Source organism: Marmota monax, unplaced genomic scaffold (genome assembly GCF_021218885.2).
Source record: "Marmota monax isolate L192 unplaced genomic scaffold, Marmota_monax_Labrador192_F-V1.1 WCK01_AAM20220418_F8-fsc00082, whole genome shotgun sequence".
In the NCBI taxonomy this organism is placed as follows: Eukaryota; Metazoa; Chordata; class Mammalia; order Rodentia; family Sciuridae; genus Marmota; species Marmota monax.
Genome location: NW_026695207.1, coordinates 7,723,502 through 7,742,913, shown reverse-complemented (window position 1 = coordinate 7,742,913; position 19,412 = coordinate 7,723,502). Strand labels below are relative to the sequence as shown.

The 19,412-nt window shown below is 63.8% G+C and overlaps 1 protein-coding gene across 5 annotated transcripts in view; it reads right to left on the bottom strand.

The window, feature by feature from the left end:
• Positions 1-434: 434 nt before the first annotated feature.
• Slc12a7 (solute carrier family 12 member 7) overlaps positions 435-19,412 on the bottom strand; it is a 70,299-nt gene continuing 51,321 nt past the window's right edge. For 3 of the 5 annotated variants that reach the window (XM_046430399.2, XM_046430401.2, XM_046430400.2), the window contains exons 10-26: positions 19,121-19,219; positions 18,479-18,536; positions 17,751-17,925; positions 16,858-16,976; positions 16,381-16,479; positions 15,958-16,077; positions 15,305-15,409; positions 13,039-13,207; positions 9,837-10,032; positions 9,311-9,480; positions 8,897-9,028; positions 7,023-7,130; positions 6,103-6,281; positions 5,547-5,561; positions 4,211-4,385; positions 2,910-3,043; positions 435-1,842 (exon numbers count right to left, since the gene is read on the bottom strand). In XM_046430399.2, the coding sequence (XP_046286355.1) occupies positions 2,915-3,043; positions 4,211-4,385; positions 5,547-5,561; positions 6,103-6,281; positions 7,023-7,130; positions 8,897-9,028; positions 9,311-9,480; positions 9,837-10,032; positions 13,039-13,207; positions 15,305-15,409; positions 15,958-16,077; positions 16,381-16,479; positions 16,858-16,976; positions 17,751-17,925; positions 18,479-18,536; positions 19,121-19,219 (2,048 nt within the window). In that variant the 3' untranslated portion in view covers positions 435-1,842; positions 2,910-2,914. The remainder of the gene's footprint in view (positions 1,843-2,909; positions 3,044-4,210; positions 4,386-5,546; positions 5,562-6,102; positions 6,282-7,022; positions 7,131-8,896; positions 9,029-9,310; positions 9,481-9,836; positions 10,033-13,038; positions 13,208-15,304; positions 15,410-15,957; positions 16,078-16,380; positions 16,480-16,857; positions 16,977-17,750; positions 17,926-18,478; positions 18,537-19,120; positions 19,220-19,412) is intronic. The other 2 variants (XM_046430403.2, XM_046430404.2) reach the window with 1 other exon arrangement.

Sequence of the window (19,412 nt, the reverse complement as noted above, 5' to 3'; positions counted from 1 at the left end):
GGTCCACCACACAGACTCGGCTGTGGACAGTGCTTCTGTGAAGTCCAGACTGACATCCCCTCTCAGGTGTGTCCCCAGGAGGGCAGCTGTGGCCCATAGGGTGACTTGACAGTGTCACCACGGTGACCTCCAGAAAGCCCATGCCAGAGTCCCCATTCCTCTGCACCCAACACCTTGCCAGATGCCCACCTGCTGCAGCGAGCAGCACTCTGGTCAGGCCTTCCCTGGTGCAGACTGCGGGTTGAGCCACGGGCTCCTGGTGCTGCTGCCCAGCAGCTGGGCCCTGGCCTGCCTCCTCCTGGCCAGGCAGGCCAGGACCCAAGCCCCGGGGCTGAGCTGGTGGACCCGTCCTGTGACAGCCCCTCCGAGAGGAGGGAGGGTGAGCCCATTCCTCCCGCTGCTGGACTCTGCTCAATGAGAAATTCTCCCAAACCTCAGGTTTCATAGGACTTTATTCTACAAACAGAATCAGACAAAGACAAGGAATCTATAAAAGGAAACCATGAAGTCGATTTTGGATGGCTGCAGTGACAAGGCAGGTTCACAAAGGAAAAGCCGGCCGGGGCGGAGCTGCAGCCCAGGTCCCCCGGCCCTTCCTGGGACGAGGCAGGGGCCTTCCACACGGCTCTGCTCTGGCGGCCCTCGGCGGGCAGGCCCACTGCCTGTGTGGGACATGAGCCGAACAGTGGTCACTGGCGAGCTGACCCTCCCTGTGCCCTACAGTGCCTCTGCCCTGACCTGGACTCTGTGGACGGGCTTATTCGCTAGGGAGCCCTGGCGCCAGAGACAGCCCAGGGCCTGAGTGTGGGACCTCTGAGGAAGCAAGCTCTGTGGACAGTGGGGTCACCCCCAAAAGGCCCCAGGGTGTTTAAATAAATAAATAACCCACGCAGCGGGCAGCGAGGCCAGCAAGGCCAAGTGAGCCCACAGCCTGCCAACACAGCTGACCTAGAACCGGAAAGCTCCAAGGTAAAGTGCGAACCAGCAGCAGGTGGTGAGGGTGCCCAGCTGTTGCTGCCTCACCGCACGGGGCCCACGCCCAGCAGGGGGCTCGTCCAGCTGAGGCTGCCTTCTCCTTCACAGGGCAAGGGGTGGGACGGCACTCCACTCTGCACATGGGCCATGTGCAGAATTCCCGGCTCTTAGGTCCCGCACACCCCCACTCAGGGCAGCAAGCCCCCGCCGCCCAGGCGCACACTGGCAGGGCCCTGTGGGTGCTTACGAAGAGCAGCTGGGACCCCCACACAGCCGCAGCTCGGCAGGGGAGCCCAGGAGGGACGCAGCTGGCACTCACACCCCACCGGGACGCAGGCTCTGTTCAGCACCCTGCCCAGTGTGCACTGGCCCAGCTGTTCATGGGAGACTGGGAGGCACGGAGCCCCACGGCCACACTGACATTCTGCCCTTGGCCCAGGGGACAAGCATGCTTTGCCATAAGTGTTCTGTGTGGGGTGTCAATGACATGCGAAGTCACAGTCTGGCTGAGGCTGGGCAGTGGACACTGGTCAATCCCAGGTTGCTGGGTACATGGAGCTCTGCCCTGGACGGATACAGGGGGCTCTCCAGTCACTCGCGGCCCCTCTCAGTACTTCCTAGAATGTCTTCTGTGTGGAGGGAGCCCAGGTGGTGGCTCTAGAAACTTCTGTAGGAAGCCAGGTACAGCAGGTCAGGTGGCCTGAGTGACATCTGTCAGTCTGAGTTGGGCTGGCACCGTCCTCACCCCATCTGGCATGCCCACCGTCATCAGGCCTTAGGAGTAGATGGTGATGACCTCCCGGCCACCACCCCTGACCAGAAGCACCCTGTTCAGCCCCTCGGTCAAGACCTCAAGAAACTCCATGTCTGGGTGCAGAGTTAAGGCCAGGCAGGTCTCCCTGGGCCACGTGCAGGGGAGACCCTCTATTACAACGCAGAGTACACCTGGGAAGGGGCCAAGACCAGCCAAAGAAGACCCTGTTCTGGGGGGCGGGATGGGGGACCCCAGGGAGTGGGGAGGACATGGAGGGGCTGCTGGTCAGGAAAGAGAAGAAAGTGGCCGCTAACCCCACAAACCTCAAAGCAAACCTCAGCCAGGTGACCGGATCAGAGCCAGCACCTAGAACCCAGGGTCTGTCTCTGACCCAGAAGCCCAGGAGATGCCCACCCCACACAGCCTGGGCACAGGGCTGGCTGCAGTCTTGAGGGAGGAGTCCAGCAGGACCCCAGGCATCAGGCGTGCATTACCAACAGCTGAACCACTGAGCTATGGTCAGCGGATATGAGCTTCCAGCCCAGGGAGCTGGGCTCTCACTGCCTGCCCTCCTGAGCAGGAGCAAGCTGAAGCTCAGGATGGCCCGGGGTACAGCAGGCAAGATGCCCTACCTGGGCAGGTGAGGGCTGCCCCCCACCCCCACCGGGCCGGGTGCTCAGGCTTGGCTTCTGTTCTGTTCTCGCCCTCACTCCATCGTGGGCCAGCCACAGAAAGCACCATATGGACTCGCTACTGTTCAGGCCTAGTGTTCACACCACCTCCTGTAGCCTAGCACTGACCCCCAGTGTAAGCCAAGAGCACCTCATGGGGCAGCACTGCCCTGGCCCCCACTGGCTCAGCCGCAGCGTCCTCTCTCCAAACCCTGGAGGGACCCACCCCACCTACCCACGCCTACTCTCAGGTCTATGCCAACCGCAGGGGCCAGCCCACTCCCCTTCTGTCCCAGGCTTCCCCCAGCTCCAGGGGCAGTGCAGGGTACGTGCAGGGGGACCATGTGGTCTGGCCTGGTGACCCCAGGTGGGCCCCTGCCTACTTGCCTTGGGGGCCTCTGTTTGGACAAGAGGCAGCACAAAGCCCAGCCACAGCCCCTAACTCAGAAACCACTGGACAGCCCCCACGGTGCCCACGTCCCTGCAGGCAACATCACAGGAAAGGATACAGTTCTCATCCCCCTGCCGGTTTTTTGGGGGCCCCGGCATGTTCAGCAGGACCAGCTGGGCGTCCTGGGACTTGTTGAGGACGACCCCATTGAGCTTCACGGCCGTGTGCATCCTCCTGACGTTGGACTGGTCCCTGCGGGAGGGGCGGCAGCAGTGGGCAGGAGGCCTTCAGCCTGGCTGACCCACCCCTGGCTCCTGGTGCTAGGCAGGGCCGGGCCAGGAGGATTGTGGCCCAAGGGGTCCCGGGGGGCAGGCCCCTAGGAGAAGCGCTTGGTGGCAGGCAGGGGGGCTCTGGAGCAGCAGGAAGCACCTGCCGGCATTCTAGACTGAACGCCACTGCCACCAGGCCTCTAGTCTACGCAGCGGCTGGTGACTGCAGAGGCACAGGACATCCACAAAGCAGAGCCTGCAGGAGGGAGCAGGTGCGAGGGAGCGGCTGTCCTACAGGCTTGGGAATGGGCACAGGCCTGCGCCTCTCGGGGCTCTGACACAACCCTGCTGAAACCCCTGGCTGAGCGGGTCCAAACGGAGCAGAGGCTCTGGTTCCGGGCAGGGCCAGGGCTCAGGAGGGAAGCGCCCACAGTGCCCCAGCTGACAAGCAGCCACTGCAGGGCGGCTACTCGTAGGCCCCTGCCATGTGGACGGGCTCAGCAGAGAACCTGCAGCCACACCTGGGCCCCTCCAGCCCCGGCCTCAGCCCCTGGGCAATGCTGCACCTTGGCGGATGGTGGACAGGGCTTCCGGCCTTGGTGGTGCAGGCCTGGGTCTGCCCGCAGTGCATTCCCACCGAGTGCTGGTGCTGTGTTCCTCAGCGTCCCTGGTGGCCAGGCCCAGGGGTGACCACGTAACTCTGGGGCACTGTAGACTGGCACAGGCACAGGTAGGCACCCAGAGAACACAGGCCTCACGTCTTTGTTTGCCCACCCTCAACCAGGAGGCCACAGTCCCTTCTCTAGGTAGCCTGGGTCAGCTAGCTGCAGAACTGGCACTCCCAGAAGCCACGTGGAGAAGCCCTTCCACAGAGGACTCCCGCCGCGGTGTTTGTGTCTGGGCTAGAAGACCCAGCCGACATGCTGACCCTGTCATGGGGTAGGACCTGTGCAAGCCTCCGCTAGTCTGCCCACCCAGTGTCCTCCACAGCCTTGTGCAGAGGTCACTTGTGCCCCAGACATAGACAGCCAGGCAGAGGCCACCAGGAGGTCAGGGAAAGGCCCCGTGATGTCCTGTGCTAGCACCCTCTGATCAGCTCGACCAAATACAAGCCTCAAGCCAAATACATCTGCTTACACCCACCACCCACCTGGAGGAAAGAAGGCAGCAGGCCCCTCCCCCTGGAACCTGGCCCGGTCACAGCCGGTCTCCCCATGGCACCCTGGGGGCAGTCACTGTGTGGGCAGGGGGACTCCAGAAGGGCAGGGCGTGCGTCACAGGACTTCCTCAGCCTCAGAGGCCAGGCTGGGTTCCCAGGAGGTGGCCTGTGGAAGTCAGAGGACAGGAGAGGCCTCTGCTCCCAGTGACTGCAGACCCCCAACAGGACATCTGCACCTGGTGGCTCTCCAGACTGTATCTCCAGCTGGGAGCCACAGGGGCAGGACAGGGTGGCCAGGGGCAGAGGAGATGAGGCCAGGTCCACGCCAGCAGGCACACGTATGCACACTCGCGTACACCAGCACGCTCTTACACCAGCATGACACAGAGGTGTGCACATGGGTACACACGAGCGTGCACACAAAGTGTGCTCCAGAGATGCAGTGAGATGTCAGTACACCTCACATCTAGACTGACCCAAAGGGGGGCCCGACCTTGACTTTCCAGAGCATCCTCACCCTTCCCACAGAGGCAAGCCCAAGACTGGAAGGAGTCTCGTGTGTGCATGTGTGTCTGTGTGTGCTGGCACGTGTGTGTGTGCAGGTGCACACACGCATGCACCCAGGTGTGTGCACGTGGGCACAAGGAGGGCCGGGGTCAAACGTGTTCCGGCACCTACTGTTTCTCATTGAGCCATCTGAGGCACCTTCAGGTTCACAGACAGCAGAACCCGGGGCTCCCCACACATCTGCTGGCCTCACTCCCAGTGGCCCCACCTCCCGGCCTCTCCAGTCGCATGGCTGAGGTGCCCTCTCCAGTGCCCAGCTTTGACACTGCCCTGGGCACCACCTGCCTTAAATCCAACAGCCTAGGAGGTCACTGTAGAGGGGATGAGGACCGGCAGACGGGTGGAGGGACAGAGCCGCAGCCCCAGCAGGTCCTGCCAGGATGGCCCCCCCTGGGACTGGCAGCCTGGACCCCAGCTGTGGGCTCACCCCTCAGACCCCTGGCGCTCCTGGTGCTCCTCACAAGCCTGACCACAGCGGGACTCAACCCACACCCCCTCCCTGGAGATGAAGGGGGACGCTCCTGAGGGTGGTCTGGCTGGGGTGTGGGTAGGGTCACTCGCTGTGGCAAGCACATGCCCACCCTGTGCTCCCTCAGGACCAGCCTCGGCTGCCACAGGGATCACTCAGGGAATGACATTCAGCAGGCCCAGGGCCATTCTGAGGAGTGGGCTACACAGGACACACAGGGGCCGAGCACAGACATGCAAGCAACTGGACCGAGGTGGCCCACGTAAAGCGGTGGCAAAGCCGTGAACTTACAGGTTTCCCCATTCTCTAGAGGAAGAAAAACACGGAGAGCACGTTACTCCACGGAACCCCTGCTGGCCACGCCCAGGCTGCACCCCCAGCCAGCAGAACTTGTCCTGGGCCCCTCTGGGGCCTCCCACGGGGCATGTAAAACCCCTCTGCCCTCCTTGAGAACCCGGGCCCCGAGGGTCAGCTCCACCACTGTAGGCTCAGCCGGCCATGGCTGGACACGGGACCAAGCCACATCTGCACCCCCGGGTCCCACTGCAGCCCTAAGGGCCTCGGCCGGGCCCAGGGCTCTTGGCACAGCGCGGGGAGAGGTGGCCCAGAGGCCTGCTGGGGCTCTCAGCTGGTGGAAAGTCGGGCACAACTGAGGTGCTGCAGCCGCGTGCGGCCATCACCAGAGCAGGGCAGCCCCAGGGCTGAGACCTGCCTCACCGCCCAACCCACCGGTGCTGAAAGGCAGCAAGAGGAGTCTCTGTGGACCCGCGGGCCCTGGGGGGGCAGGCGGGGCGCGCGGGGCAGGGGCTGCAGGGCCTGGCTCTGCCCAAGGCCTCACGACACTCACGGCTTCAGGCTGAAGAGGTCTTTGAACCCAGGGGTGCTGGCCTCCTTGCTCCTGTGCTTCTCCGCAATCAGCTTCTCCTTCGTCCAGGTCATCTGCACCTTGTCGGGCACCGACAGGGCCTGGGGCCTGGTGGCCGCCGCGGCATGGGACGCAGTGTTCCTGTCGTGGATCAGCTGGGCCTGGAGGACGTGCAGGGGTCAGCACAGCCAGAGGCTCACCAGAGCTACCCCATGGACAGCAGCTGATGAGCCAGGCTGGCCATGGAAAAGGACTTCAGAGCAGCGGCCCGGAACCCCCGGTCACCCCAGCCCTGGGACAGCAGTCCCCCGGCTCTCAGCGCCGCTCACTCCTCCCGTCTCTGAACGCCCCCCCCGGCCTTGCCTCCCTGTCCTGGCCCCCAAAACCACATGGAGCCGTGGCCCACCACAGAGGGCCAGCCAGGTGCCGGGGCAGGGCCGTCGCGTGACCGGTGACGGCAGGGAGCTGACGCTGACCCCACAGAGCATCACCCCCTCTTACCAAACCTGTGATGCAGGGCTAGGGTGTGAGGCCTGGCAGGTGTGTCCGCAGAGCCCAGGGAGGAGACTGCCTCTCAGGCCGAAGTCAGCTGCCGGCCATTCCGAGTGTGGAGTGGCCAGGAGATGCCAATGCGCAGGTCACACCACCCTGAGGGCCCCGGAGGCCACAGCAGCCCCTCACCAACACCCAAGCCCCAGGCTGTGTGCCACACGCACGGTCATCCATGCAGCCCTGGCCACGTGTGGCTCACCTGCCCAGCACTCCTGCCAGACTCCACGGGCTTCTGGGGGGGCAGGTGCACCTCCCTGACCACTGCCCTCACCCCCACAGACGCCTTCCTGTGTGCATTCCTGGACGCAAGCCCACGCGTTCTGGGAGCGTCTGGCTCAGGCCCCACACACCTCTCTCTCCCGCTCGTTCTTGGACAGCTGCATCTGCTTCAGCATCTGGGACCTCTGCTCCATCACCAAGGTCTTCTCATAGGTGAACGCAGAGATGTCGTTCTCAACCTAGAGATGCACAGCACACAGGTGAGCAGAGCGCCCCAACAGCAGGCACACGGGGTCCCTGACGCTCTGCGGCCTGAGCTGGTGAGCAGCTGAGCCGGAGCCCTGCAGGGCCCCTGGGGACCTGCAGCTGGGCCCCAAGCAGCTTGGGTAGTGTGTGGACCTGAGTGTCAGGTGTGATCGGCAGTCACAGCAGGCAGGCTCTGCTGCCCTGGGCCCCTCCTGGGCCCTCTGCCATCAACATGTGGACAGCAAGAGAGCCTATCTCTACACCCTGACCCAGCACCCAGGGCACAAGGTCCTGGACAGGTCATCCAGCTGGTACCTCGGGGCTCACCAGCAACTCGTGCTGCTTTCTATGACACGCAAGCTCACACCACAAGACCCACAGGGGACGGCACTTAGTGCCACTGCCCAGGGACCCTAGGTTCTGCTCCATGTCCAGAGCAGCCCTGCCCACTGCGCTCACTCTAAACTGCCCATCATCCTGAACCATGGCCATCAAAGGGCCCCACTCCATCAGCTGACGATGTCATCTTGGGCCACTGGTGGGACACAGGACAGTGGCCCTCTGTGGCCCTCTGAGGCAGCCAGCATTGCAGGCTGAGGGATGGGTGGTCACGCCCACAGATGCTGCAGGGTCAGGGGATGTGGCTTGCTCTGCCTGCCTCCCTGCCCAGCCCCTGTGGTCCTGAGGCCTCATCTCCTCAAGCAGCTCTTGTGACATGTGTGCCACTCTTCAGAGCAGCTGGACCCCGAGGGCAAGCCCATACCAGGGCTGCATGAGCTAAGGCCATCATGCAGGCGGCTAGCTCCCAGCAGCTGGATCTTGTCCTGACGCAGATGTGCAGTGCTGGACAGTGAGCCCCGTCGCGAGAACAGGAAGGGGCACTCAACCTGCTCCCGGCCTCAGAAGCTCCTTCAGAGCAGGAGAACCACCAGGGACAACACTGCCCCATGGAGACCGAGAGAAAAACACCAAGGGTCGTCATTGATGCCCGAGGAGATGCTGACCTCACTAGAGATCAGAGGTGCAAATCCAGACAAGATGCTGGAGGCTGTCGGCCAGCACTGGACCTCCGTACCCCCGGCAGGGGCCTGCCCACATCACTACAGCAGGAGCAGAGCCCCTCGGGGGCAGTAGCATGTGGTCCTGCCCAGCAGCTCTACTCCAGACTGGACTGCAGACTCGCCCGAGCTGGGCAGGCCCCATGCTCACTGGGCGTCACCCACCATCAACAACCGGGAATTGTTGGTGTGAACTGCAAAACCGCTACCCCACCCCACCCCCCCCCAAGGGCAACCAGAGGCTCTGGGGGTCAGGTGCCTCACTGCAGGCCACAGCAGCTCAGGGCACCTAGGGTCCAGGGTCCGTGGCTGGGACAGATGCTCCCGTTGCCCAGGCCGCCTCCACACCTCGCTCTCTGGAGGTGCCTGGGACTCAGTAGACACTGTCCACCAAATGACCCATTTGTCCTACACCTTGCCCTACACCAGGCTGACCTCACTGACTGATGACCTGTGTAGACAGAGATGGCTGGTTATTTCCAGTTGTGGGACCGTGAGGCCATCTCCCACCGGTGGCCACACCCAAGGCCTGAGCAGGCTGGAGGCCAGGGGCAGGGAGCACTACGGGTTGCCTGGTGAGGAGGCGTACCTAGGCCACAGACATCAGCCAGAGGCACTGGGGACATTGCACTGTCTCTGCGAGCCCAGCTCTGCAAGCCACACCCAGCCCCACGGCGCCTCAGGCCAGCAGCCACACACACCATCTCCACCACCTCCACCTCGGCGCTGATCCTCAGGTGGTACAGGAACACCTGCAGGTCCTTCTTCATCTGGATGCTGTTGTCGTCCACCTGGGCCACTGTGAAGATGCGCATCCGGCACTTCCGCCACACCTGGGGACGGAGCAGGGGTCCCTAGACCTGGGCAAGCCCTGCCTGCCCCAGCTGCCACGTGCATGGGGAGCCTGGCAGGCATGGCCAACCCCATGCTCCCTGGGTACAGCCCACCTTGAACAGGCACAGCTGCCCCCCCACACCTTGGACTAGGCCCACTTGTGTGGGCACACCCATCCCCCACGATGTCCACGTGTTTTTATGCCCCCCACCTCGTGCTGGCGCAGCAGGAAGGGCATCAGCATGAGCGTGCCCCCCACCCCGCCACCGGGCATTGCCCACCTTGTGCTGGCGCAGCAGGAACGGCAGCAGCATGAGCATGCCCCCATCATGCACTATCCACCACACGTCGATGCTCCCCTCGCTGAAGCGTTCCTGGTTTTGCGGGAACAAGTCAATGTTCTTGGCTACCAGCAAGGCCTGCTGGGCCGCTGTGGTGTCGCGGACAGTGTCTGTGGAGAGAAGTGGCGGCAGCGGGTCACTGAGGGCGGGCTGACCCACAACGGCATGGAGGCAGGGTCTCTATGAATCCCCCGCCCTGGGCAGGCATTGAAAGGCCCTCACATCACCAGGTCCTCCTGGCCCAGATGCAGACACTATGTGTCAGAGGCTGGGGACCCCCAACTTGGGGACAGGGCTCCAGGGAAGGGAGAGCCTCAAGACTGCCCAGTGGCCATTTACTTGTCTGGTGACAGTGTGGCTCAGGCCTTCCATGGCCCCAAGGAACACGCTCGGGCCTGGAGACTGAGACCCGAGTGGGGAGGGACCACACCCAGCAGGGCTGAGGGGTGCTGGCTGCCACACCCACCGACAAAGTTCTTCCAGGAGAAAGGGTTGTCCTCCTGCTTCCAGGACCCGGGCCAGGCCATGAGCACCGTGTTGTGCTTCATGCCCCCCAGGCCGGCCGACTGGATCAGGTGCGACGTGCCGTCCCGCAGGTTGGAGGACACCACCAGCTGGCAGAAGCCCTTGGTCTTCTCCAGGCCCATCAGGAACCGGATGTTCTGCAGGAGATGGAAGGGATGCCTAAGGGCGGCCAGACCAGCACGCACCAGGGGCCCCCACGGGACCCTGGCCTGCAGCCATCAGCTGTGCATGCACAGTGAGGAAGACGGGCACAGCAAGCAGGTGTGCACAACACCACCAGACACAGGTGCCGAGGAGGGTCACCTGCCCCCGGCGGTTCTTCAGAGCAGTGTCGCTCCACATCACCATCAGGGGATCTGGGCCACGGGCCACATGCCCAGCACACAGACACTACCTGAGTGGGTCAGTAGGACCTAATGACTTCTAGAGAAGAATGCGTGGGGGTCCAAGAACAAGAAGCTGGACAATACCACTTTGCTGTCTTTCTGCCAGGGCTGCGTCTGCCCAGCAGCCACCCCCAGCAGCCAGATGTCAAGGGGAGGCTGGACACGCACGATTCATGATATGTACCCCTAAGCCGTGGCTCCTGCCCTAGCCGCTGGACTCCTGGGACCCATGGGGCTGGGCTCTGGCAGGCTGGCTCCAAACTCGTGCTCCTGGTTCCCCCAACCTTGCCCTGTGAACAGTAGTGCCTGCCACGGGGACCCGCTGTCCACATTTCCAGCACGGAGACCCTCCGAGCCGCAGGATACCACCCAGGGGGTGCAGAGGCAGGACTGGATGGGATTGTGGCTGAGCTGACGCAGCAGCAGTTGGACCTTTTGGTGACGTCTCAATGTCATGAACATTTTGCACACATGAGATGTGAACTTGGGGGGTCATAAAGTGGACTGTAGAGGGTTAAATGGTGGCCCCAAAAGAGATGGCTATGTCCCAACCCCAGAACCTGAAGATGTGACCTTATTTGGAAGGTGTCCTTGCAAATGTGGCTGGAACTCTCATGGTGAGAATGCTGATCACCTGCCTGGACCCGAATCCAGCAGCAAGTGTCCGTGTAGGAGTCAGCAGAGACTGGACGCAGAGAAGGGCTGGCAGCAGGGAAAGACGGAGGCCAGACTGGAGGGACCAGCCTGGAGCCAGACACGGCAGGAAGCAGTCTCAGGACGCAGCCTGGCCACCCTGCACCTCAGACACTGTCTGCAGACCCTCGACAAGCTACTGCAGGCCACGTGAGGCTCACGTGGGGGCCACGGCCACCTCTCTGCCTCCTCTGTGCAGTTCCAGCTGCCACCTGCACCAGCCCTGCAGTGACATTACTGGGCTTCTCAGCTCACCGGGGGCTCCCCAGCCACGTACCCAGCAAAACCCTCCTTCTCCCTCCCGCCACCTCCAGGCCTACTCTCTGGATGCCTCTGTCACACACCGACCCCCCAGGGCAGGGCAGAGATGTGGGGACCACAGACATGCTCCCCCTTAGAATTAGCTCAAATCAAAAACTGCCCAACACGCTGCCAAGGGGAGCCGGCCGCGGGCAGCCTGGGGTCTTCAGGGATGGAGCAGGACGCCACCACAGCCGTGTCTCAGCCAGGAGGCCACTGGAGGGCATCGGTGCCCCTGCCGCAGGCTCTGGACAGGTGTCCGCAGACGGGGTTCTGGGCTAGGTGAGCAGCGGGACCATACCACGCCCTCTCCTCGTGCCAGCAGAGCAGGGAAGAGGACTTTGACTCCAGGGTTCTAACGAGTCACACGGAATAGAAGCTTTTGTGACTTAAAGACTTTCTGAAATCGTTCTCGATTTTATGCCACTAACTTAAAGTCTGATGAGAGCACACAGCTCCTAGGGAAAGCATGTCAGCCCCTGGCGCTGGCCTGGGCACAGATGGGCCCTGGACGGCTGCTTCCTGCCTCTGCTGATCAATAAGGAGGCCGGCTCTCAGGGCCACAGGCCTGGGCCTCCACTTGAAGCAAGCACATCCCCCGCTGAGGCCCTTTAAACCCTGAGCTGTCCAGGACCAGGTGTGGCGCAGCAGCAGACGCTGGCATGAGGCCCTGGGTGCCGGCCCCAACACCCCAGAAGAAAGGCCATGGTCAGGTATGGGCCCCGGCCGTTCCTATAACAGGGACAACTGTTGGGCCAGATGCAGGGAGCCACCAGGCTAAGCCACCAGAGGAGCCCCCTGGGACCCGACAGGAGCCGGTCAAGCTCTGGGACAACAGCCCTGGGTTAACTCTGGGTTCACATCAAGGGCAGCCGGGGGCAGACCCCCAGAGTGCCATGAGCTGAGAGCCACTGGCCTCTCCTGCCTCCCCAAAGGCGCTGAGCCTTGGAGCGGCCCGAGGCTGGTGGAGCCTGAGCCCAGGGTTGTCCACAGCCACCCTCTTCCCAGTCTCCCCCCACAGGCCACCAACCTGGGCTGAACTGAGTGCTAGGCTGAGCACGTGGACAGCAGAGGGCACCCTGCAGGACACGCCAGCAAGGTCAGGCACTCCCGGCCCCAGGGAAAAGGTGGACACACCTACTGCCCAGAGGGAACAGCGGAAGGCCTGAGCTGGTCTGGCACCAAGGCTCCACAAGCAGACCCAGTTCCAAATGCAACACGTCACAGGCAGGGGCCAGCAGGTGACAGGACCCGGGCTGCAGAGGCAGCCGAGGCAGGTGGCCCCTATGCCTTGAGGTTTGTGGCTCCCCCAACACACAGGTGCAAAGGTAGGAAATGAAGAACCGTCGTGGGAACCCAGGTGTCACAGAGCCACCAGACCAGGGCCAGAAGGAGTCAGCACAGCACTGAGCCCGGGAGGCGCAGGTCCCACACCCCACCATTCACGGAGCTGGATGGGCAGAATCGGGCAGCGGAGGCCCTCGCTCAGTCAAGCTGGTGGTCAAACCCTGGAGGAAGGCTGGGCTGTGGCGAGGGGCTCCAGGTGCAGAGGTCAAGGCTGGGCAGCCCCTCAGGGGCTCTGCGCTGCATAGGCCTGGGTCCCTCCGGTTCTCACGCCTGCCCCTCAGACCTGCAACCTGCCCTTGTGACGCGAATGGCCCCGCGGCACACAGGACTGTTTCCCCCGTGGAGGCAGAGGGCACACTGGTGGCCCTCCGTGTGCCACACCCCGTCCTCTGCGCACACAGCCACCTGCCCACGCACCTCCTCAGCCTGCTGGGCCTCCAGGTGCTGGTCCAGGTAAGTGCCCTCCAGCACTGAGCCCACGATGGTGAGGCCCTTGCCGGCCTTCAGCTGTGAGGCGAAGGACAGCAGGCGGGGGTGCTTCACACAGCGCTGAGCATCCAGGTTCAACATCACCAACACCTGGGGCCTGAGGGGACAGCAGTGACCACGGCAACATGTAGCTGGACCCAGCCATCAACGGGAAGGGCAGGGGGCGGGAAGGGCAGGCTGTGTCTGAGGTGCCTGGAGCATGAGGCAGGGCCTCCACTACTGGCCACGCAGGCCAGAGCCCGCAGGGCAGGTGACAGCCCCTGGAGGTGAGGTGGTCCACAGGGTGAGCTCACAGCCAGCCGCCACACCCAGAGCAGGGACCAGCAAGGACACTCTGCCCTTCTCCAGCAACTCTGCAGGGGGCCGGTGGGGGGGGTGGGGGGGTACTGGGGACCCACCCTCGTGACCCAGCCTCTGTGGTGGCCCCAGCCTCTGCTGGCCCCAACAAGACCCCGCCCAAGGGCTATGGGCAGAAGCTTTAGGTCAACAGCTTCCAAGTGAGGGTGGCCTTCTTCCTCTCTACCCCCTCAACACGCTCCTCTCTGTCTCCTTTCCTCTCTGCCCCCCCACTCCTCTGCCCCCCCACTCCTCTGCCCTCCCTGCTCTCTGCCCTCCCTCCTCTCTACCCCCCCACTCCTCTGCCCTCCCTCCTCTCTGGCCCCTCCCCTCCTCTCTGCCCCCCCCACTCTTCTGCCCTCCCTCCTCTGCCCTCCCTCCTCTCTTCCCTCCGTCCTCTCTGCCCCCCGACTCCTCTGACCCCCTCCTCTCTGCCCTCCCTCCTCTCTGCCCTCCCTCCTCTCTGCCCCCCTCCTCTCTGCCCTCCCTCCTCTCTGCCCTCCCTCCTCTCTGCCCTCCCTCCTCTCTGCCCTCCGTCCTCTCTGCCCTCCCTCCTCTCTGCCCCCCGACTCCTCTGACCCCCTCCTCTCTGCCCTCCCTCCTCTCTGCCCTCCCTCCTCTCTTCCCTCCCTCCTCTCTGCCCTCCCTCCTCTCTTCCCTCCGTCCTCTCTGCCCTCCCTCCTCTCTGCCCCCCCGACTCCTCTGACCCCCTCCTCTCTGCCCTCCCTCCTCTCTGCCCTCCCTCCTCTCTTCCCTCCGTCCTCTCTGCCCTCCCTCCTCTCTGCCCTCCGTCCTCTCTGCCCTCCCTCCTCTGTGCCCTCCGTCCTCTCTGCCCTCCCTCCTCTCTGCCCTCCCTCCTCTCTGCCCTCCGTCCTCTCTGCCCTCCCTCCTCTCTGCCCTCCCTCCTCTCTGACCTCCCTCCTCTCTGCCCCCCGACTCCTCTGACCCCCTCCTCTCTGCCCTCCCTCCTCTCTGCCCTCCCTCCTCTCTGCCCTCCCTCCTCTCTGCCCTCCCTCCTCTCTGCCCTCCCTCCTCTCTGCCCTCCCTCCTCTCTTCCCTCCGTCCTCTCTGCCCTCCCTCCTCTCTTCCCTCCGTCCTCTCTGCCCTCCCTCCTCTCTGCCCTCCGTCCTCTCTGCCCTCCCTCCTCTCTGCCCTCCCTCCTCTCTTCCCTCCCTCCTCTCTGCCCTCCCTCCTCTCTTCCCTCCCTCCTCTCTGCCCTCCCTCCTCTCTGCCCTCCCTCCTCTCTTCCCTCCGTCCTCTCTGCCCTCCGTCCTCTCTGCCCTCCCTCCTCTCTGCCCTCCCTCCTCTCTGCCCCCCGACTCCTCTGACCCCCTCCTCTCTGCCCTCCTCCTCTCTTCCCTCCGTCCTCTCTGCCCTCCGTCCTCTCTGACCTCCCTCCTCTCTGCCCCCCGACTCCTCTGACCCCCTCCTCTCTGCCCTCCCTCCTCTCTGCCCTCCCTCCTCTCTGCCCTCCGTCCTCTCTGCCCTCCCTCCTCTCTGCCCTCCCTCCTCTCTGCCCTCCGTCCTCTCTTCCCTCCGTCCTCTCTGCCCTCCCTCCTCTCTGCCCTCCCTCCTCTCTGCCCTCCCTCCTCTCTGCCCTCCCTCCTCTCTGCCCTCCCTCCTCTCTGCCCTCCCTCCTCTCTTCCCTCCGTCCTCTCTGCCCTCCCTCCTCTCTGCCCTCCGTCCTCTCTGCCCTCCCTCCTCTCTGCCCTCCCTCCTCTCTTCCCTCCGTCCTCTCTGCCCCCCGACTCCTCTGCCCCCCTCCTCTCTGCCCTCCCTCCTCTCTGCCCTCCCTCCTCTCTGCCCTCCCTCCTCTCTGTCCCCGCTCCTCTCTGCCCCAGGGCTGGGGCCCACTCACCTCCAGTTCTTGGTGTGGGGTGGCCCGTGCTCCAGGCGCAGTAGGGCGTAGCGGGCAGCGTTCAGAGACAGGCCCCTGATGCCGTCTCCCCACTCCTTCTCAGCCCTGTGGGCAGAGCGGGTGCTGGGCCCAGCAGTGCCTCTGGCAGGGCACCCGTGGGGTCTCTGCGACCCTAGTTAACAGATAGGGACACGGGGACCCTGGGGGAACAGGGAGGTGGAAGCAGCAGAGACCAGCCCCTGAGTGGGACTGACCCACAGTGCCATCAGGGACAGAGGGCAGTTCAAGTGATGGAAATGGTGCTCTGAAGAGCAGACAGTGACCTTGGGCACAGCTGCCCAGGGACCCCAGCCCTTTCCAGCTGCCAGGAAAGAAAGGGAGGGCAACTCTGCCCTGGCACCCACCTCCATCAGGGCCAGGTGGGCCATCCAACAGGCTGGGTCTCCTGGGAAAGCCCAGAGGGCCAGGAGCCGGGATACAGAAGGGGCCGGACCTGACCACAACAGGTCAGAGTTCAAGAGGAAGAAGGCCACCACGTGGGCCACGGTGGCTACCTCACTTTCTCAAGCAGCCCACGCTGTGCCAGGCTGGTTTCGGGACTTTGGTCAGGGAAGCCACAGAGGCAGGTCACGGCTGTGCGGGGCGCCACTCACCCGCGGTACTCGATGTACTTGTAGATGCAGCCGGCGATGAGCATGGCGAAGAGGGCATAGTACCAGGAGCAGATGAACATCAGGGCCAGGCACAGGCTCATGCCGAGGAAGGACAGCGTCCTGGGGGGCACACAGCTCAGGTGCCGCTGCCCAGCTCCTGGTCCAGCACCCGTGCGGCTGCCCACAGAAACTGCCCTTCCCTTCATGACCCTTCCTACGTGCTGGGAAAACATGCTGGCCACCTGCCTGTCGGGCCCTCCCAGTCCAGGCTGACCACAGGTGGGCCCAAGAGGCCCACATGTGTCCTGGGGTGGACAAAGAGCATGGAGGCAGACAGGCCACAGGCTCTGGGCTTTGCAGGCTGGTTCTACAGGGCAACGGGGGCTCCGGCCCAGGCCACCGCCAGCCTTGAGGTATCCTTACCAGTGGTAGAACTTGAAGCGTGGACGCCAGTTGGGCGTTCGCAGCAGGGTCTGCACGGCGCAGGCCAGGTTCACAAACATGTAGCACATAAGGAAGAACCTGCAGCAGGTGGGCAGCACAAGGGGCCACCGACCCCTCAGCCAACGGTGGCCCCAACCGGCTGCCCTGTCCACACTCTGCTCACTACTGCACTCCTCGGGGTCCCCTGTCCACACCATGGTCCCCCCACCATGGGAGTGTCACTGCATCCTCAAGTCCAGCTCCAGTAGCTGACCGGCCTCGTGGACACATCCCACCCTGCCACCGACAGCCACGTGTTGCACAGCCCTGGTGTCCACCACAGCAGCCTTCAGTCAGCCACGCAGCCTTGGTTGACCAGACAGCTCGGCACCCACGTGACCCTGTGGCCTGCTGCCCTGCTGTCCTCTGCACCTTCCCGAATGCATGGTAGCCCTGTGCCCTCACGGGGCCACTCACATGGACAGGATGGGGGCCACACTGTCCAGGGAGGCAATGAGGATGCCCATTTCACAGATGAGGGTTGTGAGCAGCAGGGCCCAGGTGGGCTCCCCGTTGGCCTTCCCATGTCCGAACACCTGCGGGGAGGAGGCACATGGGCTGGGGGCAGGAAGGGTCTCCCTCGGGTGAGCCACCCAGCGCCCGCCAGCAGGGGCCGCCAAAGATGGAAGACCAGAAGCCCAACCTCCACAACCCATCACCAAGACAGAAGTCCCAACAAGGAGAAGCTCTGATAGCCAGCCCATGACACCTCGAGCTCAGACGTCAGCCTCCATAGCTCAGAGAAAATAATCTTTTCTCCTGTGTGTGCACACGTGCACTGGGGCCCGGGGACCACTAAGGATGGACCCAGGTCCCACTCATGCTGGATAAGCACTACCGCTGACTGTCCCCCTGACCTTTTATTTTGAGGTCTAACGGCAGGTGTGGTGCAGTCCAGTGGCCCAGTCACTCATCTGCATGCCACCAACTTCCTATGCTCTGCAGGAGGTCCCCAGACACCCAGGCCCTGGCTGACGTGCAGTGGGACAGCAGGGAGCGTCCCCCTCAGGCGAGGAGGACCAACATGGGCCTCACGGCTGCTCGCAGAATAAATCTCAGAGGCATCTGCAGGCCTAGAGGGCAGGGGCTGCTCTGCCCACCACACCACGCACTTAGCCCACCATCCAGAGGGATAGTGACCACTAGTTGGGGTGGAACACGTGTCTACTCTCTTTACCCTAAGGGTTAGGGTTAGGGTTAGGGAGCAGACCCTCGGGGACCCTCACACACAGGACCCTGACCTTCCCAGGGCTCCTTCCCTCAGCAAGACACCTGATGTCTACCTACCACAGCCTGGGCCAAGGGCTCACCTGCAGGAAGGGGACGATGCCATCACGGGCGATAGCCTGCAGCAGACGGGGCGCCCCCGTCAGGCTCTGCAGGCCAGCACCACAGGTGGAGAAGAAGGAGCCGATGACAATGACCCAGGGGGACGGCCAGGCCAGCATGCCGATGACCAGGTTCCCTTGCAGGGCTTCCCCAAACCTGTGAGCAAGCAGGGTGGGCAGCTGGTACAGCTTCCAAAGGACGAATCAGAGACCCTGACCCCAAGTGAGTGGGACCTGGTGGAAGGGCAGGGGGGCTCCTCAGGGGGAAAGTCAGGCCCAAGACCCCTCCCGACCAGAGACCCCACCAGGACCCTGAGGGGTTCTGGTGTCTAGGGCACCGCTCGCTGCCGGGCCACGCCTCACGGGCCGGGCAGCACCAGCCTCCTGTCGGCAACCCAGCAAGGCCCCGAGGCCTCCACTCACTGCTCCCCACCCAGCAGCCGCACCTCACCATCCTGGACCTGTGCCCCCACGCCCCAGCCCGCCAGGCACCGTGGCTGCACCCTGCGGCTCCCCAGGCTCTGGGCCCAAGCTGGGGCCTTGTTAGCGCTTCGGTCAGGCCGAGGGTGCCCAACCCCAGCACAAGGGCTCTCAGCTCAGACGCGGAGCTGAGACGCTCTAGGAAGGTTGATTTTAAAGCTGAAGCTGCCCTCAGGAAAGAGGGTGCTGACCACACACGCCTGCCCAAGCCTCTGTGGAAACCAACGTACTTATCTCGCAAGACCACGCCTTCAATGCAGGCCCCAAAAAGCACTATGCAGGAGAGATCTGCAGCCAGGTCAAGGTCGGTCAGTCCAGAGTGATAGCACAGCAGGCCGCGGGGGAGGGTGGCCCACTGGCCAGCAGGGCCCACCCCAGGCTCCAAGTGGGCCTCCTGGGCCAGCGTTCCCAGAGTCCCATCCCCACACCCTGACCCGCTGCTGTGCCCAGACCCCATGTCTTCAGGCCTCCCCTGTCTCCATCTCTGTCTGGGGCTCCAGGGGTCAGGGTGCACTTGGCCTGCAGCATGTGCTCTGGGGAACAGCAGGAGGCCTGGCAGGAGGTGGACCTCGGCTCGAAGGAAGACGCCTGGAGTCCTAGCCCACTCGGGTCGGTGTGCACACCAGTCACCATCAGCTGTGGCCACACACGTTCCGTCAGACATGACAGTGTGGGTTGCCAAGCCAAAGGTCAACATTGTGGCACATGGCCACCCTGAGGGAATCCAGCTGTCACGCTTGGTTGGGCGCATCGCACCACAGCACCCACAGCACCAGGGAGGGCAGAGGCACGGCCAGGACCCACCAGACCTGGAAAGCCCCCCGCAGGCTGCTGCTGTGTAAGTGGGGAGGCCAGCGTCCACTCAAGGATACAGATAAAAGACGTGGTTACAATGGCCAAGATGGTCCCTGTGGGGATGGACTTCTGGGCGTCCCTGAGGTCCCCGGAACGGTTGGATCCTGCCATGATACCTGCAGAGGCAGACAGGAGGAGTGGCGTAACAGGCAGCCCTGGCGAGGCACGCCCGAGGCCCTCAGCAAGGGCCGGCCAGGCCACAGCTGCCCCCAGAGGCACCCGCAGCCGCTGCACTACGGACAAGCCGGCCCAGAGGGCCCAGGCCTCCTCTCTCCACTCCGCAAGATGGCCGCTACAGGGGCCAGGCTG